The sequence below is a fragment of the Muntiacus reevesi genome, chromosome 15, assembly GCF_963930625.1.
Source record: "Muntiacus reevesi chromosome 15, mMunRee1.1, whole genome shotgun sequence".
NCBI classification, from domain to species: Eukaryota; Metazoa; Chordata; class Mammalia; order Artiodactyla; family Cervidae; genus Muntiacus; species Muntiacus reevesi.
This window is the reverse complement of record NC_089263.1, coordinates 25,946,739-25,963,255: the sequence shown is the minus strand read 5'-3', so window position 1 is coordinate 25,963,255 and position 16,517 is coordinate 25,946,739. Positions and strand designations below refer to the sequence as shown.

The window sequence follows — 16,517 nt, the reverse complement described above, 5'->3', positions numbered from 1 at the left end:
GGGAGAGGCCTGTAGGAGAGCCTGTCACTGAGTGTCACCAGCGAGGTGCCCCCTCCTGGCCAGACTCTCTCGAGCCCAGGGATACCCAGCCCAGCCACCTCTGAGAGCAGCAAGGTTTAAGAGCAAACACCAAAGTACACCTTGTATCGAGGTGTACATGAGCTCTATCTTGGCCTCCCAGGAGAGCCTGGCATCTGGGGGGTGGGGGGGGAGGCACTATTTGGGCTTAGACAGACTTCTGTACGCATGTTATGGGGCTCTGAACACCCTGAGATGAGAGAAGTATCTCCCCGAATCTCTCCAGGGAGCTTCATCAACCCCAAAGTCAACACAGTCCTTGGGCAGTGCTGAAGTAAGCACTCGCGGGCCAGGACTTGGCCATCGCACATCCCCGCCCCTTCCCTGGCCATGACAGGGCCTCTCCACGGTTTAAAACAAAAAGCCTATGAATCATGGGAAGAAACATGCCTCCTATAAAAGGAATATAAATGTTTATTAAGAAATTCTAGGAACCAGGTCAGGCATCTTGGTATCTTAGTCACTCCAGCTAATTAAAGGGGAAAAAAAAAAAAATCAAAATAGAAGCCCATCCCAGAAACTTGAGACAATGAGAGCTTCTCTCACCACAAGCACTCTGAGCCCTGGCTCAGCCGGTTGCCAAGGCAACCCAGTGTTTACCTCTCCCTCCCCTGTGTAGGAGGATGCTGACCATTGACTGGGAACAGCTAGGCTGCCACCTCCAACACCTCACAGGAAAGGCCGCCTGGGTGTCCCCAGGGGCCCAGAAGACTGAGGAGGAAGCTACAGCCCCACCCCCCCTCTGCCACTCTCCCAGGCTGAGCCAGGCCACAGCACAAAGGAAGGGCTTCTTCAGCGTCCTGGGCCTGTTCCCCAGTGCACCCACCCGCCTCTGCCCAGGACTGGAATGCCTGGCAGTGTGCGTAGATCCCAGGTTGGGGGAAAGAAAGGGCTGGAGGAGGTGAAGGAAAGGGAGGAGAGAAAGCAGGAGGAAACATGAGGACCAAGCTGGACTTGCTGCTTAGCTCAGGTCAGCCACAGCCAGACCCCCATACCAGGTTGCTGGCCCAGATCAGGGCAGAACAGCCCAGAACAAGTGACCTACTGGTGCTCAGGGAGTCACACCCTCCAGCACAGCTCCAGGATCCCTGCTGCCCCTGCAGCCACTCTGGACACACTGTGCCTTCCCCAGGCTCCTGCAGGGTGACGCGGGGCGTGATGACACACCTGCTGCAGCCGGAGCCACCTGGCCAGAGGCCTCCTGACAGGCTTCCTTCCAAAGAAACAACTGCCCTGAGCTTTGACAGGAAGCTGACCACATTCACACACATAAGCATGCACAGCACGTGCACACGTGTGTCAGTGTCTATCTCCCAAGGCCCTGTGCAGAGCTGAACACATGATGGGAGGAGCTGAACATGGAAGAAGTTAAGACAACTAGGTCACAAGTTAGGGAGATGATCAGGGGAAGGGAGATCAAGACTGACATTTCTCAAAGGCTCAAGTGAGTGAACTGAAGGTTGATGTCACCTGTCCAAAGCAGGATGCGAGCAGGTAACACCCAGTCCAGTGTTCAGGAAGCAGGGCATATCAAGGAAATCAACCCCGGATACTCATTGGAAGGACTGATGCTGAAAGCTGAAGCTCTAATACTTCGGCCACCTGATGTGAAGAGTTGACCCTGATGCTGGAAAAGACTGAAGGCAGAAGGAGAAGGAGACGAGAGGATGAGATGGCTGGATGGAATCATTGATTCAATGAACATGAGTTTAAGCAAACTCTGGGAGATGGTGAAGGACAGGGAAGCCTGGCGTGCTGCAGTCCATGGGGTCGCAGAGAGTAAGACACAACTTAGCAACTGAACAACAACAAAGAAGACAAGGCTGAATTTCCTGCAAACCCCAGAGGCCTGATGGTAACTCAGGGCAACCACCTCGATCACCAACACAACAGCGATCACCAACACAACAGCATGACGCCTATGCAGCGAATGCTCAGGCCCCACACGGAAGAGGGCTCAGAGAAAACACTGAATGACATTTCATGATCATAAAAGGTGGCATCCTGCAAAGTCCCTCAGACTATCCCAAGGAATACCCTGGTGCATTAGGCCAAACAACAAAGCAACATTATTATTTCTTATTTTTTAGCTGCTCCATGAGGCTTATGGGATCTTAGTCCCCTGATCTGGGATTGAACCTGCAACCCCTGCAGTGGAAGTGCACAGCCATAACCACTGGGCTGCCAGGGAATTCCAAAGTTCACAGGATTTGCAGGCAAGCGGCCCAAAGGGGTTCTCTAGAAAAGACAAGGAAATGGGGGTAATGGCCCTGAGCATCCAGGGCTGCAGGAGCGAGAGTCCTAAGAGGTCCTCCTGACCCTCTACTCCCTGTCCTCGGGGACAAAAATGACAACTGATGAAAAAACATGGGGAAGTCCTTCCAGAATGGGAATTGGGTGAGACCTCAGTGATGGATGGAGACCTGCCTGAGCCCCACCTGCCTGCCCCACCGTGCTCATGCCCAGTGGGAGAGGATTACCCATGAACAGTGGACAAACCAGAGTGGCCCAAAGAGGGAAGGAGGACAAACAGCAGAAGTCAGGGAAGCAGGCAGGGCCCCTAAGTGGCCAGACTGCCTATCACTCACCATACAGTTCAGATTAGTATCAGTGGCAACTGTGTAATTAATCCACACTTATTATCTCTCCCCCTAGTGAAAACCTGTAAGGTTTGTTACTATGAGATGCTAACCCCCCAGCTCCCAGACCCTCCCCCCATCTCAGATGAACAGCTCAGCCAGCCAAAGGCCTAGGCAAAACACCACTGTCCGCCAAGGACATGCCTGGGCCTCCCAGGCCCCAGTTGGCCCCTCCTGGCGGCTGAGTACTGAGGTTTATGTGCGCCTTTTATGGTTCCTCTCTGTTTCCCAACACTTTCTTGCAAAAACCTCCACTCTTGATCTGCCATTAATTTTAGCTTCTTCCTCTAGCCCCCAAACACTTTATCCTTTTTTATTAAGTGAAAGTGTGTTAGTTGCTCAGTTGTGTCCAACTCTGCAACCCCGTGGACTGTAGCCCACCAGGCTCGTCTGTCCATGGTATTTCCCAGGCTAGAATAACTGGAATGGGCTTCCATTTCCTTCTCTATTTTTTAGTGAGTGTTAACAAATGAAGAGCTCAGAGAAGGAATGTACAGGGGAAGGAAGTTCCTGTCCTGCTCCCATCGGAGGAGGACGACCTCCAACTTAACCCAAGGGTGTAAGGAGCCCTGTCCTGGGCCCCAGATCCTCTGCCAAGCTGCCTAGCTGTCACCCTGCTGGGGCCCCAGGTGGGGGCCAGAAAGCCCCCCGAACTCCTAAGCCCCCTCCCTCTCCCACACCTGTGCTTCCTTCCAGCTGGCCGCGTCTGCAAGACACGGGCCTTGCCAGAAGCTGCTTTCAAGACAGGACCTGGCACAGGCCAAGCCTCCTACCCCCCAGTGAGTGACCGCCAATTTGGGCCCCAAACTATTTCTTGCAAAGCTCTTTCTCCGGCTCCAGGAGGCAGGCCTGTGCTCAGGAACCATGGGCCACCCACCTGTGCAGGACAGGCCATGGCACAGGGACTTTTTTTTTTTTAGGGACGTTTAATCCAAGGCCTCAAGTCTCAGCACTTTTCCAAACAGGTCACCTTGGGACAGACTGGCCGATGGCCACGGAGGGCGGCCAAGTTCCTGGTTAGCAAGTGTTTTTGCGTGATGAACTTGAGAAAAGGAGAACAATCAACAGATCACTCCCACCCCCACCCCCTCTGCATATAGTAAAAAACCTGGAGTATGGCTCCCCAATCCATGCTGCAGGGTTCAGAATGATGTCATGCAGATGCTGCACTGGGCCAGGTTGCCCTCCCTGCACACACAAGGCCCACAGTGAATGGGGTGGATGCCCTGCCCCACCTGACTCAGTGGGGACAGGGAGCAGATGGAGGACACGGGACAGCCAGGCCACTGGAGGACCAGTTTTCCCTCCAGGGCCCACTCGCCCACTGCAGAGCCTCCTTGCTGGAAAAGGGCTGGGGGCGGGTGTGGGCCCCAACATGTAAAACAGACGACCAGGACCAGAAGTCATGGGTTCCATAGAAACAGGTTCCATGGAAACATGCTGCAAGCTGGGATACTTAGGCCAGCTACAAGGGACAGAATACCTTGTAAATGGCAGAACTCGGGGTTGGGTGAGGGGTTCTCCTGTCCTAAGTGCCTCATGTTAGATCACTGCCCTCAGAGTAAAAACTCAGAGGTCCAGCCTCCATTGTCTTGGCCCAGGGCAGGGACCGAGGCCTCTGAGCCCAGTGCTTGGCTTCAGGGGACTCTGTCCTCTCCACCGGCTTCCAGTCACACAGGAGCAGGTGCTCCTAACTTAACTAACAAGTTTATTCCCATCTTGACAGGACATTGACTTCCAACTTGGGGCTGTGAAAGGAACGGAAAGCAGGTTTAGGAGTGTGGACTCAGATCCAGATTTGGTTTTTCTCTGGAAAGTATGTCGAGATCTACTAGGGCATTAAGGGTACCATGGGCTGCAGGACCCACCCACCCCGGTCTGGGAGACGGGTCACTGTGGGCACACAGCTGGGTGTGGGTGCACCGACCGTGAAGAATACATCCATGACCACCTCCTAAACCACGACGAAGACTATCCAGGAACATCTGATTCAACCTAACATTAAGGGATCTGGTCTGTTTGGGGAAGGGAGCTCCTAAGACTCTTGAGTTGTCCTCTGACTTTAAAAAAGACTTCCAACAACAAACCTGAAAAACCAGCACTGGTCCAGGCAAGGAGACTGGGGGATGCACAGAAGCCAGGCAGGTGGACTGGGCAGCAGGGGCTGAGTGCAGGTGAGCAGATGGCGCCCCAGCATGGCACCTGGCTCTACGCAGGACCAGCGGGACCCTCTGGCAAGCCACGGTCTCAGAGTGGTACTTATTGTTGAGAGCAGGACATTCCTGTAGAGTGGGGCAGCCTGGCAAACACCCCTTCATTCGCGATATAGCACTGCATGTCCCCCTCTGGGGCACCAGCACTACCTGTGCTATAGTTTTGACCAAAGATGGTTTACATGGGATCTGATCATGAGAAAAACGACGAGACAAGTGCAGATGGAGGGATTTTTCTGCAAGGCAACTGGCCTGGGTCCTAAAATGCCAATGAACTAAAGACCCAATGATGCGGGGAGGTGGGGTGCTTTCAGACTGAGGGATGCTGAAGAATGAAGACAACCAAATGCAATGTGTGATTAACCACATCCTGGCTCTTGTGTGGGCCACCGGGGGGGGGGGGGGGGGGGGCGGTTATCAGGGAAACTGAATATGGACTGTATGTTACATAGTAAATAGTATTTTGAGAGGCAAAGAAGGCAGAAAATATAATATTTAGAGAGAGGAGGCAGGAAGGAGGGAAGAAAGACTTTTTTTTTAAACTGGGAGAGAATATTAACTACCAACTAGGAGAATATATGCAAGTATACTGTACCACCTCTTAATGTTTCAGAAGTAATAAGGACTTGCGGGGGAAGCAGTGTGCAAGGGGCACATGGGGTTCTGACATCCTGAGGCCCTGCTCACCCGCCATCCCAGGGTTCATATGGGTGCAGCTGTCACACATGCAGACACACCCACACTCTGGAGCGGGGCTGCCTGGCATAGGTCCCAGCTCTACCCTCACCTGCTCTGCAACCTCCGGCATATTTCTTTTTTTAAATTTATTTGTATTTATTTGGCTGCATAGAGTCTTAGTTGTGACACGTGGGATCTAGTTCCCTGACCAGGGATTGAACCCAGCCCCCTGTATCAGAAGCACTGAGTCTTAGCCACTGGACCACCAGGGAATTCCCTCCGGCATATTTCTTAACCAGTCTGAGCCTGGCTGTCCTTTAAAAAGGAGTAGCAATGGCAGTGCCTGTTCCATAGGGTCCTATTGCAAATGGAAGGCCTGGCCCCTGGTGAGCAGTGTGGATACGCTGGACACAACCTCAGAGCTGAGTGTGTCATTCTACAGGTTTTTTATTTTAAAAACTCTTTTCGTTGCCTTCTTTCAGCCCAAATCAGACACACCTTAACTATGACCTGAAAGCTCCAGACCTCTGTTGGGAAGATCAGGTGTCACGGAGCGCAGGCCCGTGGTGGGGAGGATGGCATGGCTTCTGCAGACACCCCGGGTCTGTCTGCTCTAATGCTGTGGGGTTCGTGGGGTTTCTCAAGTTATGCATTTAAACACATTACTACTACATGTGAATAAGCCTTTGTTTCCTTTCTCCCAGGCTTTTAGCCACCAGCAGTGCATCTCACCCTTGCCCTTCTGATGCACTACATCCAGGAGTTAGACAACCACCGGCATTCGAAGTCATGTTGGGGCAGACAGGCCCTGAGAGCCAGGGGTCCCCATTAGCCCCCTTCAATGAGTGAACCTGGCAACAGCACCTGCTCTGAAGGGGGAACTCCCCCAATCCTGTTGGTTCCAAAGGCCACACACAGACAGGGCCTCTGATTAAGTGAAACCTGGTCCTACCAGCCGCTCACATGGAAGCGGGTGTGTGTGTGTTGGCAGGGGGGCGGGGGGTATGGTTCCAGTCTGCTTTCAGGCAGGGGAATGGGGAGCAAATAGTTCACATGACACTCCCCCACCAGTGCAGGCTGTGTGCTGGGCGGCCCACGGGGCATACCTCACTGCAGCAGGGGCTGAACACCAGTGGGTAAGCCATGGCAGGATGGCAGGATGGCTGGCTGTGAGGCATGGCTAACATGGCTTTGTTGAGGTTGCTTCAAAAAATGTTCTCGATGTGATGCTTTCACACGTACAAAAGGAGAACTGGAAGGAGTTTGTTTTTAGAAAAAAAGAAAGGGCAGTCAGCAATACAGCAAGACCCTTAGTCCTGGGGAGACCAATATCTTTTGGTCTGTTTCCTTTCAAGACACAACCTGTCCTTTAGGTCAACAGAGTAGCTCCACCACACATGCGCCACCTATGCCATCACTAATACCTAGGTCTCGATCCCCCACAAATGCCAGGTGGACACCAAGACACACACCGGAGTCCCCTGCTACAAGGTTTCCAACAGCAAACAAATGAGAAAAGCAGCACAGCTGAGCCTGCAGCAGGTAAGAGGCTGGGTGACTGACAGTAGCGCCACAGAGCTGCACCCTGGAGTATGAGGCAGCCAGGAAAAAGAATGAAGCTGCCTCCCTAAGTAAACATACAGGACAAAAGCCTTGACTGGATGTGTTCTGTGGATCCTACATGTGTGTTTTTAAATCACCTACTCCGTGGATAAACATGCATGTGTGTACACACAAAAATGCATTAAAAGAGTCTGGAAAGAGATGTATCTATAACATAGAGTAACAGTGGCTAGCTGGGGGAGGGGAGGGCTCGTGAATTCAGCCTGCACACTTCTGCATTGTTTGAAGAGTTTCACAACCAGGCCGACTGGCAGGCTAGGACTGTGGGGGAGCAGGGGCGGGAGACTCTGGCCTGGCTGTGGCCCAGACAAAGTGCTGGCCCTCTGCCAGCGCGGCTTGCTCTGGGTGAAGGAGATCCTGGCAGCCACCCTCCACACTGACGGCTGCCTTCCCAACACAGCTGCCTGGGGCGCACCTGCCAGGGGTCTAGGCGGGCAGTGTGCTTGGAACACCAGGTTCTAATGCCAGAGCTCAAGTCGGGGGAGAGTTAGGAATAAATCCTGGCCCCCATAACCACCTTGGGGATCAAATCCCTTGTTCAGGGGTCAAGATAAATTTTAAACAAACCCTGCCCCAAGTGATCACAGGAAATGGCTGAGACAATGCAACCTTCTCTACTTTCCACCCCACACAGGGCAGGTGCGCAGGAGCAATTAACTCCGGGACTGCAGGAGGCGGGGCTGGATCCACCTTTCCAGCCAGGCCCCCAGACCTGCTGAGACGGCCCAGCCCAGGGTGCAAGGAGAGGTTCTGGCTGCTGGAGCTGGAGGGCGAATAGGGTACAAAGGTAATCTGAAAACAATTGTTTGTGAGAATCCACAGGGAAGAATGGATCCGGGATGTGTCTGCCAAGAAAGCCTGGGCCCACTCTGCCAGAGCTCCACCAAGCCCAGCAGGCAGGAACCCTTATATGGGGGATTTTGCCAGGTAGGGGGGCTTGGGAGTGTCCTCAGAGGGATCCAGTGCTTCCCTTCTCCAAGTCCTTGAATTTTCAAATCAAAGCCCTTCAGCCTCCAAGAAAATCTGCTCCAGGTCTAGGGAGTCCCCAGAGCAAGGTTAAGCAAACTTCCCAAGTCTGAGCTGGGAAGTTATGATCAACCAAACAGTAAGGGGATTCAATTGCAAACATGATCGTGTGTTTTATTCTATCATACACGTGCTCTAACACCAGTTACCTAAAGGTGACAGAGGATCATCAGTCCGGTGGATGACCAGTGGTGGATATAACAGGGGACCACACTGCTACACAGCTAACCAGGACAGGTGGCTCTTTGCATGCAGTTAGTGGGAGTGGGGGGAGGGGTGGTGGTGGGAGATCGAAGTCAAAGCTGACCTCAGGACCTCCCAAAGGATTTTCACGTATGCACACCCATTTCCTGCAGACCTTCCAGGTTGACAAGGGAGGCATGGGAATCAGTCCCTGGTCACAGAGCTAGGCAAAGCAAGCTTCCAACTGCCTCCTTGGCAAAAATCATATTAGTATTCACGCCCCCCACCATACAATCACTATGCGGGGGGAAGGGGGGGGCGGGCGGGGGGGGGTGGTGTCCCTAACAGTTTGAAAGGCCTGGCATGACCTGAGTCACTGCCTGCAGAGACCCTCCCCACCAGAACACTCTGGGAGCCCACAAACAGGGTCTGCCTCCAGAGTCTTCGCAAATCGCCTCTGGGTCAGCCCTTGCAGCCAGTGCTTGCCTAGCCTCTCCCTTCTGCGGGCTGCCCCCATACCCTCTATGATCACCAGTTACTTATGCTCTGCACACCTGGGCTCAGGCTTCCTGGGCTCAGGAGGCCAGGGCCCTGGGCCACAGGTAGATCCTTAGTTCATAAGCAGATGCACCTGAAGGGACCCCTTAAACTGCAGTCAGCCTCTGGGACCTGGGAACCTACATTTCCAAGGGCCCCAAGGGACCCTGTGCACTCCAGACTTGGAGATCTGCTCTGAAGGCAGAGATTCGAGTTTCTACACACCTGGAAGGCGGGGCCGGCTCCCTGCTCTGAGAATGAACAGACTAGCACACTGCAGGCCAAAGAATGGATTCATCCTGTTCTGGCTTCCAGGCACCCCGGAGAGGCTGGCTTCCGCCCCACTGCGAAGGCGCGGGTTCCCAGCGCCCCTGCCCTAAACATCTAGCCATCTTGCCCCGTGCCGCTCAGGGCACAGGCAGCCTGGAGCAGGGGAGTTGAGGCAATCCGGAAGGCAGCCCCAGCAGGAGGCCCGGGCGAGCCCCGCCCCGGGGCTGGTCCCTCCGCAATTCGCGAATCTTTCGACCGGGTGCTGCGGGGTTAGGAAAGAAAGAAAGAGAAGTCGCTCAGTCGCATCCGATTGTTTGCGACCCCATGGACTGTAGCTGACCAGGCTCCTCCGTCCATGGGATTTCCCAGACAAGAATACTGGAGTGGGGTGCCATTTCCTTCTCCAGGGGATCTTCCCGATCCAGGGATCGAACCCGGGTCTCCCGCACTGCAGGTAGAATCTTTACCGGGTTGGGAGGCCACAGTAACACAGGATTCAGAAAGCTATTCCAATACAGTCCCCTGTTCGGTACTGGCCTGGCTCTCAACCGAGTGCTCAACTCCAGCCACAAACCAAACGCAGCCCCGCTACTGGGGGACCGGGTACGCCTTGCTCGGAATCCAGCGTGGCCCCTCCCCCACGACCACACCCACTCTTGCAGCAACGTCCCCACCCCCCTGAGTCCACACAGCCCGAATTCTGACTCAGCCTAGAAATGGCCCCGCCTTCACTCGCGACCCCACCACCTGCCAAGCGGTTTGAGCCGCCACAGCGCGGGACCAGAAATGCGGGGCCGCGCGTCGGGGATGCAGTTTGTGAGATCCGCGGTTCCTGACACCTGGAGACCGTGGGGCGTTTCATTTGCAAATTTTTCGGGATAAAAAGCTTTTCAGTTCTAGGTTCTTGAAAACTGCGGCTTTTAAATCAGTCATTTAATCAGCTTATGAACTCTTTGACAAATGAGACGCCTCAACTTTTGAAACAAAGTTAACTGTATGAGAGTTTTGAACCGGTCCCCAAAGTGGAAGACTTGGGTCCATAAGAGTTCGCGTGGGCTCGAAGGAAATACACAATTCTTTAACCAAACTGGGAGAGAAAGCATGCCATCCACTGAAAGACTGTTTCTACTTTTGTGTTTAAAGACAAAAAACAACCACAGAGAAATCTACGACAAAGTCCTGGGCCCGCGAGAGGAAAATGCTGCCCTGGGGTGGGGGGCGGGCGGCGGTTCGGGGCTCCCAGAATGTCGACTCCCGCCGCCCGCCCCCGTGAAGGTGCTGCCCGCCCGCATCCGGCCCCGGCAGGTGAGAGCGAGGCCGGGAGGAAGGCGGCGCAGATCCGCGGCCAGAAGGCAGGGCGCTCCTTTGGGGAGAAAGCGCCGAGGCCCCAAAGAGCCCCTCGGGTCCGGCGCGCCCCCGCCGACCGGATGGGCGGGGCTCCCACAAAGAGCCCCGGGCGAAGACCCGGGACCGCCCCCCCCACCCCCCCCCCGTCGGCAGCCGCTGGCTCCAGTTTCGACAAATTAAACCTTAGAGCGCTGGAAAAATTACAGGAAGAGGAGACCGAAGAATGTGCCGAGTGGCTGGAGAAAGCCCTGTCCCCGCGTGAACTTCGCCCGCCGCGCACCCGGGCCGGGCCCGCCCCTGCTGAGCGCGCGCCCGGCCGGCGGGGGAGGGGCCGGGCGAGGACACTCGTTCCCTACGGCTCCCGGGCGTCCCGGCCGCCAATCTCCCTGGGTGCCACCCGCGACCCCCACCCAGTTCGCCCGCACCTGCCCGCGCGCCCCCGGGGCTGGGCGGGGTCCCCGCCCCCGGGCCCGATGACGACACTCGCCCCCGCGGCCCCGCCCGAGCGCGCCGGATGAGGGGGCGTGCCCGGCGGGGGCGCGGTCGCGGGGCGGGCGCCGGCTACCAGCGCACGGACCCGCCTCGCGCGGCGCGCAGGGTCGCCCGCAGCCCGGAGCCGCGGGGAAAGGGGCGAGGCCCCGACCGTTCCCGGCCCGATCGCCCTCGCACCCAGCTGGCGGCTCCGGGGGCGTGGCCGGGAGACTAGCACTGGCCCCGGGTCGCTTGCCCGGGACTCCCGGGCCGCCCCACTGACCTGTGTGAGTTCTCAGGTGCGCCTTGAGGTGCGAGGATTTCCCGTAAACTTTCTCGCAGCCCGCGTAGTGGCACTTGTGCTTTCTCTGCGGGGACTCGAGGTCGGTGCGACTTCGGCCCCGCCGGCCCCTTTGTCTGAGGCCGGGCTCGCCGCTCCCCGCGGGCCCCGGCTCTCGCTCGGGCTCCAGCCCCGCCTCGGGTTCGGGCTCGGGCTCGGGCTCGCTCCACGCCGGGCTGAGGGGCGCGGCCGCCGCGCCACTGGCGCCGGGGGAGGTGGGCTCGGGGGCGGGTGGCGGCGCGGGCGGCAGGCGGCAGGGGGTCCTCGCCTTCCGGGCCGTGGCGCCTTCTCTGCGCTCCGCTGGGGCGGGCGCCGGCGCTTGCTGGTTAAGGTCCGCTAGGATCCGCGCCACTACGAAGAGCGAGGCACTGTCCTTGCCGTCGCGGCGTTCTTCGACGCGGGGCAGCGTGGCGGCGACAGCGGCCGCGCCCTCGGGTCCGGGCTCCGGCCCCTCCCGCGGCCCGTGCACGACCGCGCGGTTCGACATGGACACGAGGCACTCGGCGGCGAAGTGGTCCACATAGGCGGCGGCTGCCATGCTGCGGGATCCAGCCGGCGGACGGGCGGCACTGCTGGTCGCTGCGAGTCGTCAGCGGCGCATCCGCACCCACGGCCTCCGGAGAGCGGGCGGGGGGCGGGGGCGAGGCGCGCCCTCTCCGCGGGCTGGGCTGGGCGCGCAGCCGCCTCTGCCGTCACCCGCGCGGCTCCGCGTCTGCTAGGCGCCCGCCCGGCTGGGCTCCGAAGAGTGAACGCATGGGGGGCGCGGGCGAGTGGGATCCCCGCGCGACGTCAGGGGCGGCCTGTCCTAAGGATGCCGAGCGGCGACGTTAGGGACGACCGCGCCAAGTCGCGGCCGCAGCCTCGCCGCGCATTGTGGCAGGCGGGACAGCAGCCGTGCGCGCCGCGGCTCGGTGTGGGCGGCCCGGCCCCGGGGGTGGGCGGGGCCGGGGCCACATCTGGACCCGACGTCAGCCCCCAGCCACATCCTGGCGGCGCAGGTTACAGGCGGCGGCGGCGGCCGCTGGGAGCCGCGCACGCGGAGGGGGCGGGGATCCCAGAGCGCGCACCGGCGGGCTGGAGCGGTGGCGCGCCCGCCTCTGGGGAAGGGGCGTGGCCGAGGACAAAGGCAGGCGCCATTGGTTCGCGGGTACGGGGCCCGGCCAATCCTCACAGTGAGAGACTCCCACTCGGCCTGGGGCCTGCGCGTGCCAATGGGCGTGTCCCCTTGGCGGGCGGGAGGAGGGGCGGAAACTATAGCCGTGAGCCGGGCACGCTGACGCACCACGTCCGAGGGCGGCAGGCCGGGGCGTGGCCGCGCGGGTCGCTCCCCCACCCCTCCGCGGCTGGGACCCCGCGGGGTATTTTCCTGCTGGAGCTTTTGTACAGTGACAGCCTTGAACCCCGGCGCGGAGCGCTCAGGGGGTCGCCCCTTTGTCCCTCCCGCCCCGCCTCTGCCGTGCGCCGGGTGGGCGCGCCCTGCGGGGCTCGCCTCCGCTTCTCCCTTTCCCCTCCCGAGCGAAGTGCCCAGAGAGGAGGCGTGTCCGCTCCGGCCAGCTCGGAACAACCCCGCCGCACCCCGCCGAAGCTGGGTTCCTGGGCGGCCGCGCCCCGAGACTCAGGCCCCTCGCCCGCTGCAAACTCCTCTCCTGCCGAGCCCGGTGCTCGGCGCGGCCCAGCAGGGTCTCGGGTGGGGCAGGGGCTGCACTGACGGGAGGGACCCAGAGCTCCCGATCGTCCTGGGCAGCCGGGAACTGGGCCCGGCCGCACTGCCCTTGAGCCTGGGTCAACCGGAGGCGGACTGGCACCAGGCTGGTGGTTAGCCTGGCAGCGCGGGTGACGTGCCCACCGCGTCCCATGCTCGCAGGAGTGAACTACGTGCCGGGGCGCCGGCGCCGCTGCTCATGGAACGCGGGGCCCCTTCCTCCGCCTCCCCTCCCCAGGCCGGCTGCCAACTTCTCCAGGCTGCTCCTCTCCCACCCGCCGGGAAGGCTTCCGAAGCCACCGACAGCGCGGGCCCCGCCCACAGCGCCCCGCCCACCCACTGCCTGGCCTCGCTGAGGAAACGCTCCCTGCCCTGCCCCGCCCACTTGCCCTTGGTTCTCCCCGGCGAGCACACCCTCACTGTCTCCGAGGCCTCCCCACCGCCCTTCTCCAGGCCTAGGCCATCAGCGTAGAGGTTAGAGGCTGAAGCCGAGCGCAGCAAGCCCCTGGCCCGGAGAGACCGGCCGTGGTTTGCAGCCCTTAATGGCATTCAAACGTGTTAGCTGCCCGCGCGGGGAGAGTGGAAGGAAGGCAGCCCAGGCACTGGATCCCTCGGACCAGAGAAGAGGGGTGGGTGAGACAGAGTCGTTCTGCGCACAAAATTAAGAGCAGCCATTTCACACCAAATTATCTTGGGGCCTGGGTAGAAAAGACTTTACAGGTCACCAAGGACGAACGCGTTTTGGGTTGCATGTTGTGGTGACCTGTAAACCTGTGTGGACGTCTGGGCACCTTGGGAATCTGTGATTAAAACCCTAAAGTTCCAGCTCACTGGTGGAGTCGGGGCCCCCTGCGAAGACCACACAGTGTGCTCTGCAGGGGTGGGGCTCTGTACTGGGCCACTGGGTCAGACTCCTCCTCTAAGAGGGTCTCCTACTGGCAGGAAGTAATCTCTCTTCTCCCAGCCAAATTGTGTTGATGACATTTAAGAGATTTGTGTTGTGACCAAATAATGGTTCAGAATGTTCCTGCAATCTCACCACATGTCACACTCAGTCACTTCATTAAGGATGGAGCTGGCCCTGTGCTAACTTAGCAGCCATCCACCCCCCTCCCCACTCTGTCCAACAAGCAGGATTCTGCTAAATCTACAAGGTACCACTAGCTCCATGACCCCACTTGACACACCCCAGCCTGGGTACACCCTGGCAGACCTCTTAGGAGTAGGCACCCTTCTAGGCATTGGGCTACAACTGACCATCCTCTGCTCTGGGTGAGGGAGGTAGGCCTGGGTCAAGGGTCCTCGGCAGGCACACACACCCCACCCCTATCCACAGCCCAGACCAGTCCCCAGGTCTCTGCATGGATGCAGCCCCCCTGAGAGTTTTGGCTGCACTCTCAGGGCATCCTGGGCACAAAACTCACACCCTTGGCCTGCTTCTCAGGCCTTTAACGGTTGTTCATAGAAGGAGGTCCTGGGGCCCAGCATCCCTCATCCCAGCCCCACATGGGAGTGTTTTCCAGATACATACATTCTCTTCCTCAGAGGAAAATCTTACCATAACCACTGGCCTGTGTTATTCTTGCTTCATCAGATTTTGACAGATGTGGCTTCTGTATGTCTGAGGGTCGGTGGGGATCAAGTGTCAGATGGAAGGAATGGAATAAACAAAAACAGGAGCTGCAGGAGACCCAGGTTCAATCTTTGGGTTGGGAAGATCCCCTGGAGGAGGAAATGGCTACCCACTCCAGTATTCTTGCCTGGAAAATCTCATGGACAGAGGAGCCTGGTGGGGTATATGGTCCATGGGGTCGCAAAGAGTCAGACAGGACTGAGCACACACTTCAGGGTGGGAAAGATCAGCCCAGAGCAAGTGAATGGGGATGTGTCTGGAGAGTGTTGAGGCTGGGCTGGAAAGAGGGTTGAGATTTCCACTGGAGATGGCAGATGGATGGTGTGTGTTGACTCTGACTTGTGGAACCTCATTTTATAGCAGTGTTTGCCTGTTGTCAGAAAGAAATTGGCAAGAATAGGGCAATCAAGGGAACAAGTAACTGCAACACAGTTGTTGAAGCTGGAATACTATACAGACCTGAGACAATTAAGTCTTGAAATGGTATAGGTGTGGGATAGGGTGTGGGGAGCCAAGAAAAAAAACTCTGGAGTCCCCAAATAGGTCCACCAATGAATGGCAGTAGGCACCTCTGGATGAGGGTTTAAATGAGGGCTAAGATAATAATTGGCTGAAAGTCTGTGAGAGTTGGTGATGGACAGGGAGGCCTGGCTTGATGCAGTTCATGGGGTTGCAACAAGTCGGACACGACTGAGTGACTGAACTGAACTGAACTGCTTAAGAAGCATCCAGACTGTCTCAGCAGATCTGTGCTGCCTTCCCCATCCTGACCAAAGATGGGATGTCTGTCATCTAAAGAAGGTTAAAGGGGACTTCTCTGGTGGTACAGCAGTTAAAACTCTGTGCTTCCAATACTGGGGTCATGGGTTCAATCCCTGTTCAGGGAACTAAGATTCCACATGCTGCCTGGCATAATCAAATTAGAAATAATAATAATAATATAAATAAGGTAAATGGAAGCATCTTGGGCTGAGAGATACCATGCACAGTAAAGGGCAGAGGTACCATAATAGGAACAGAGGAGTTAAATGAACCTGTAGATATTAGATACTGAGACCGTGTTCCAGCTTCCCTTCTGGGTTTTCAGAATGCAGGCAGCCAAGAGACTAGAAGGGTCTTTCCTGGGGCATTAAAATAGGCCAAGGGGAACACCTTAGTTTCCTTACATCTGCAGCTGTCCAGCGGAACCACCCACCAGACCACACTCCACGGAAGGCTGCACTTCCCGAGCCCCCACAGATACAGAGTCTCTAATCCAGCTTTCACAGGTGGCCAAAGCTGATCCAGCATCTCAGGAAATCCTGTGTCATGAAATGTAAAACCCCAGTAGATTTTTTAACAGCATCTTGGAGGAAACAGAGACTGTGCAGAGAGAAGTACACGGCAATGTAATCATCAATCGAAGTCATGTCGTCAGAGTAACTAAAGAAAATACAGCAACCCATGAAGGGAGGCCATATATAAAGAAATTTTTGGTGAACAAACAAAAAGTGTCCATGGAAATTTGAAGTAGTGGAAATAAAGGGCTTCCCAGGTGGCTCAGTGATAAAGAATCTGCCTGTCAGTGCAGGAGACACAGGTTTCATCCCTGGATCAGGACGATTCCCTGGAGGAAAAAATGGCAACCCACTCCAGCATTCTTGCCTGGAGAAGCCTATGGACAGAGGAGTCTGGTGGGCTACAGTCTGTGAGGTCTCAGAAGAGTCAGACATGACTTAGCGACTGCACATGCAAAATTAAAAAAAAAAATACTGCCAGGAGGGATTGGAAGATAAAG

At 57.1% G+C, this 16,517-nt stretch overlaps 1 protein-coding gene across 1 annotated transcript in view; it reads right to left on the bottom strand.

The window, feature by feature from the left end:
- Positions 1 to 12,407, bottom strand: part of KLF13 (KLF transcription factor 13) — a 43,102-nt gene extending 30,695 nt beyond the window's left edge. Inside the window, exon 1 of the mRNA XM_065905860.1 lies at positions 11,349 to 12,407. Coding sequence (XP_065761932.1) covers positions 11,349 to 11,943 — 595 coding nt within the window. The 5' untranslated portion in view covers positions 11,944 to 12,407. The remainder of the gene's footprint in view (positions 1 to 11,348) is intronic.
- Between the last annotated feature and the right edge of the window lie 4,110 nt (positions 12,408 to 16,517).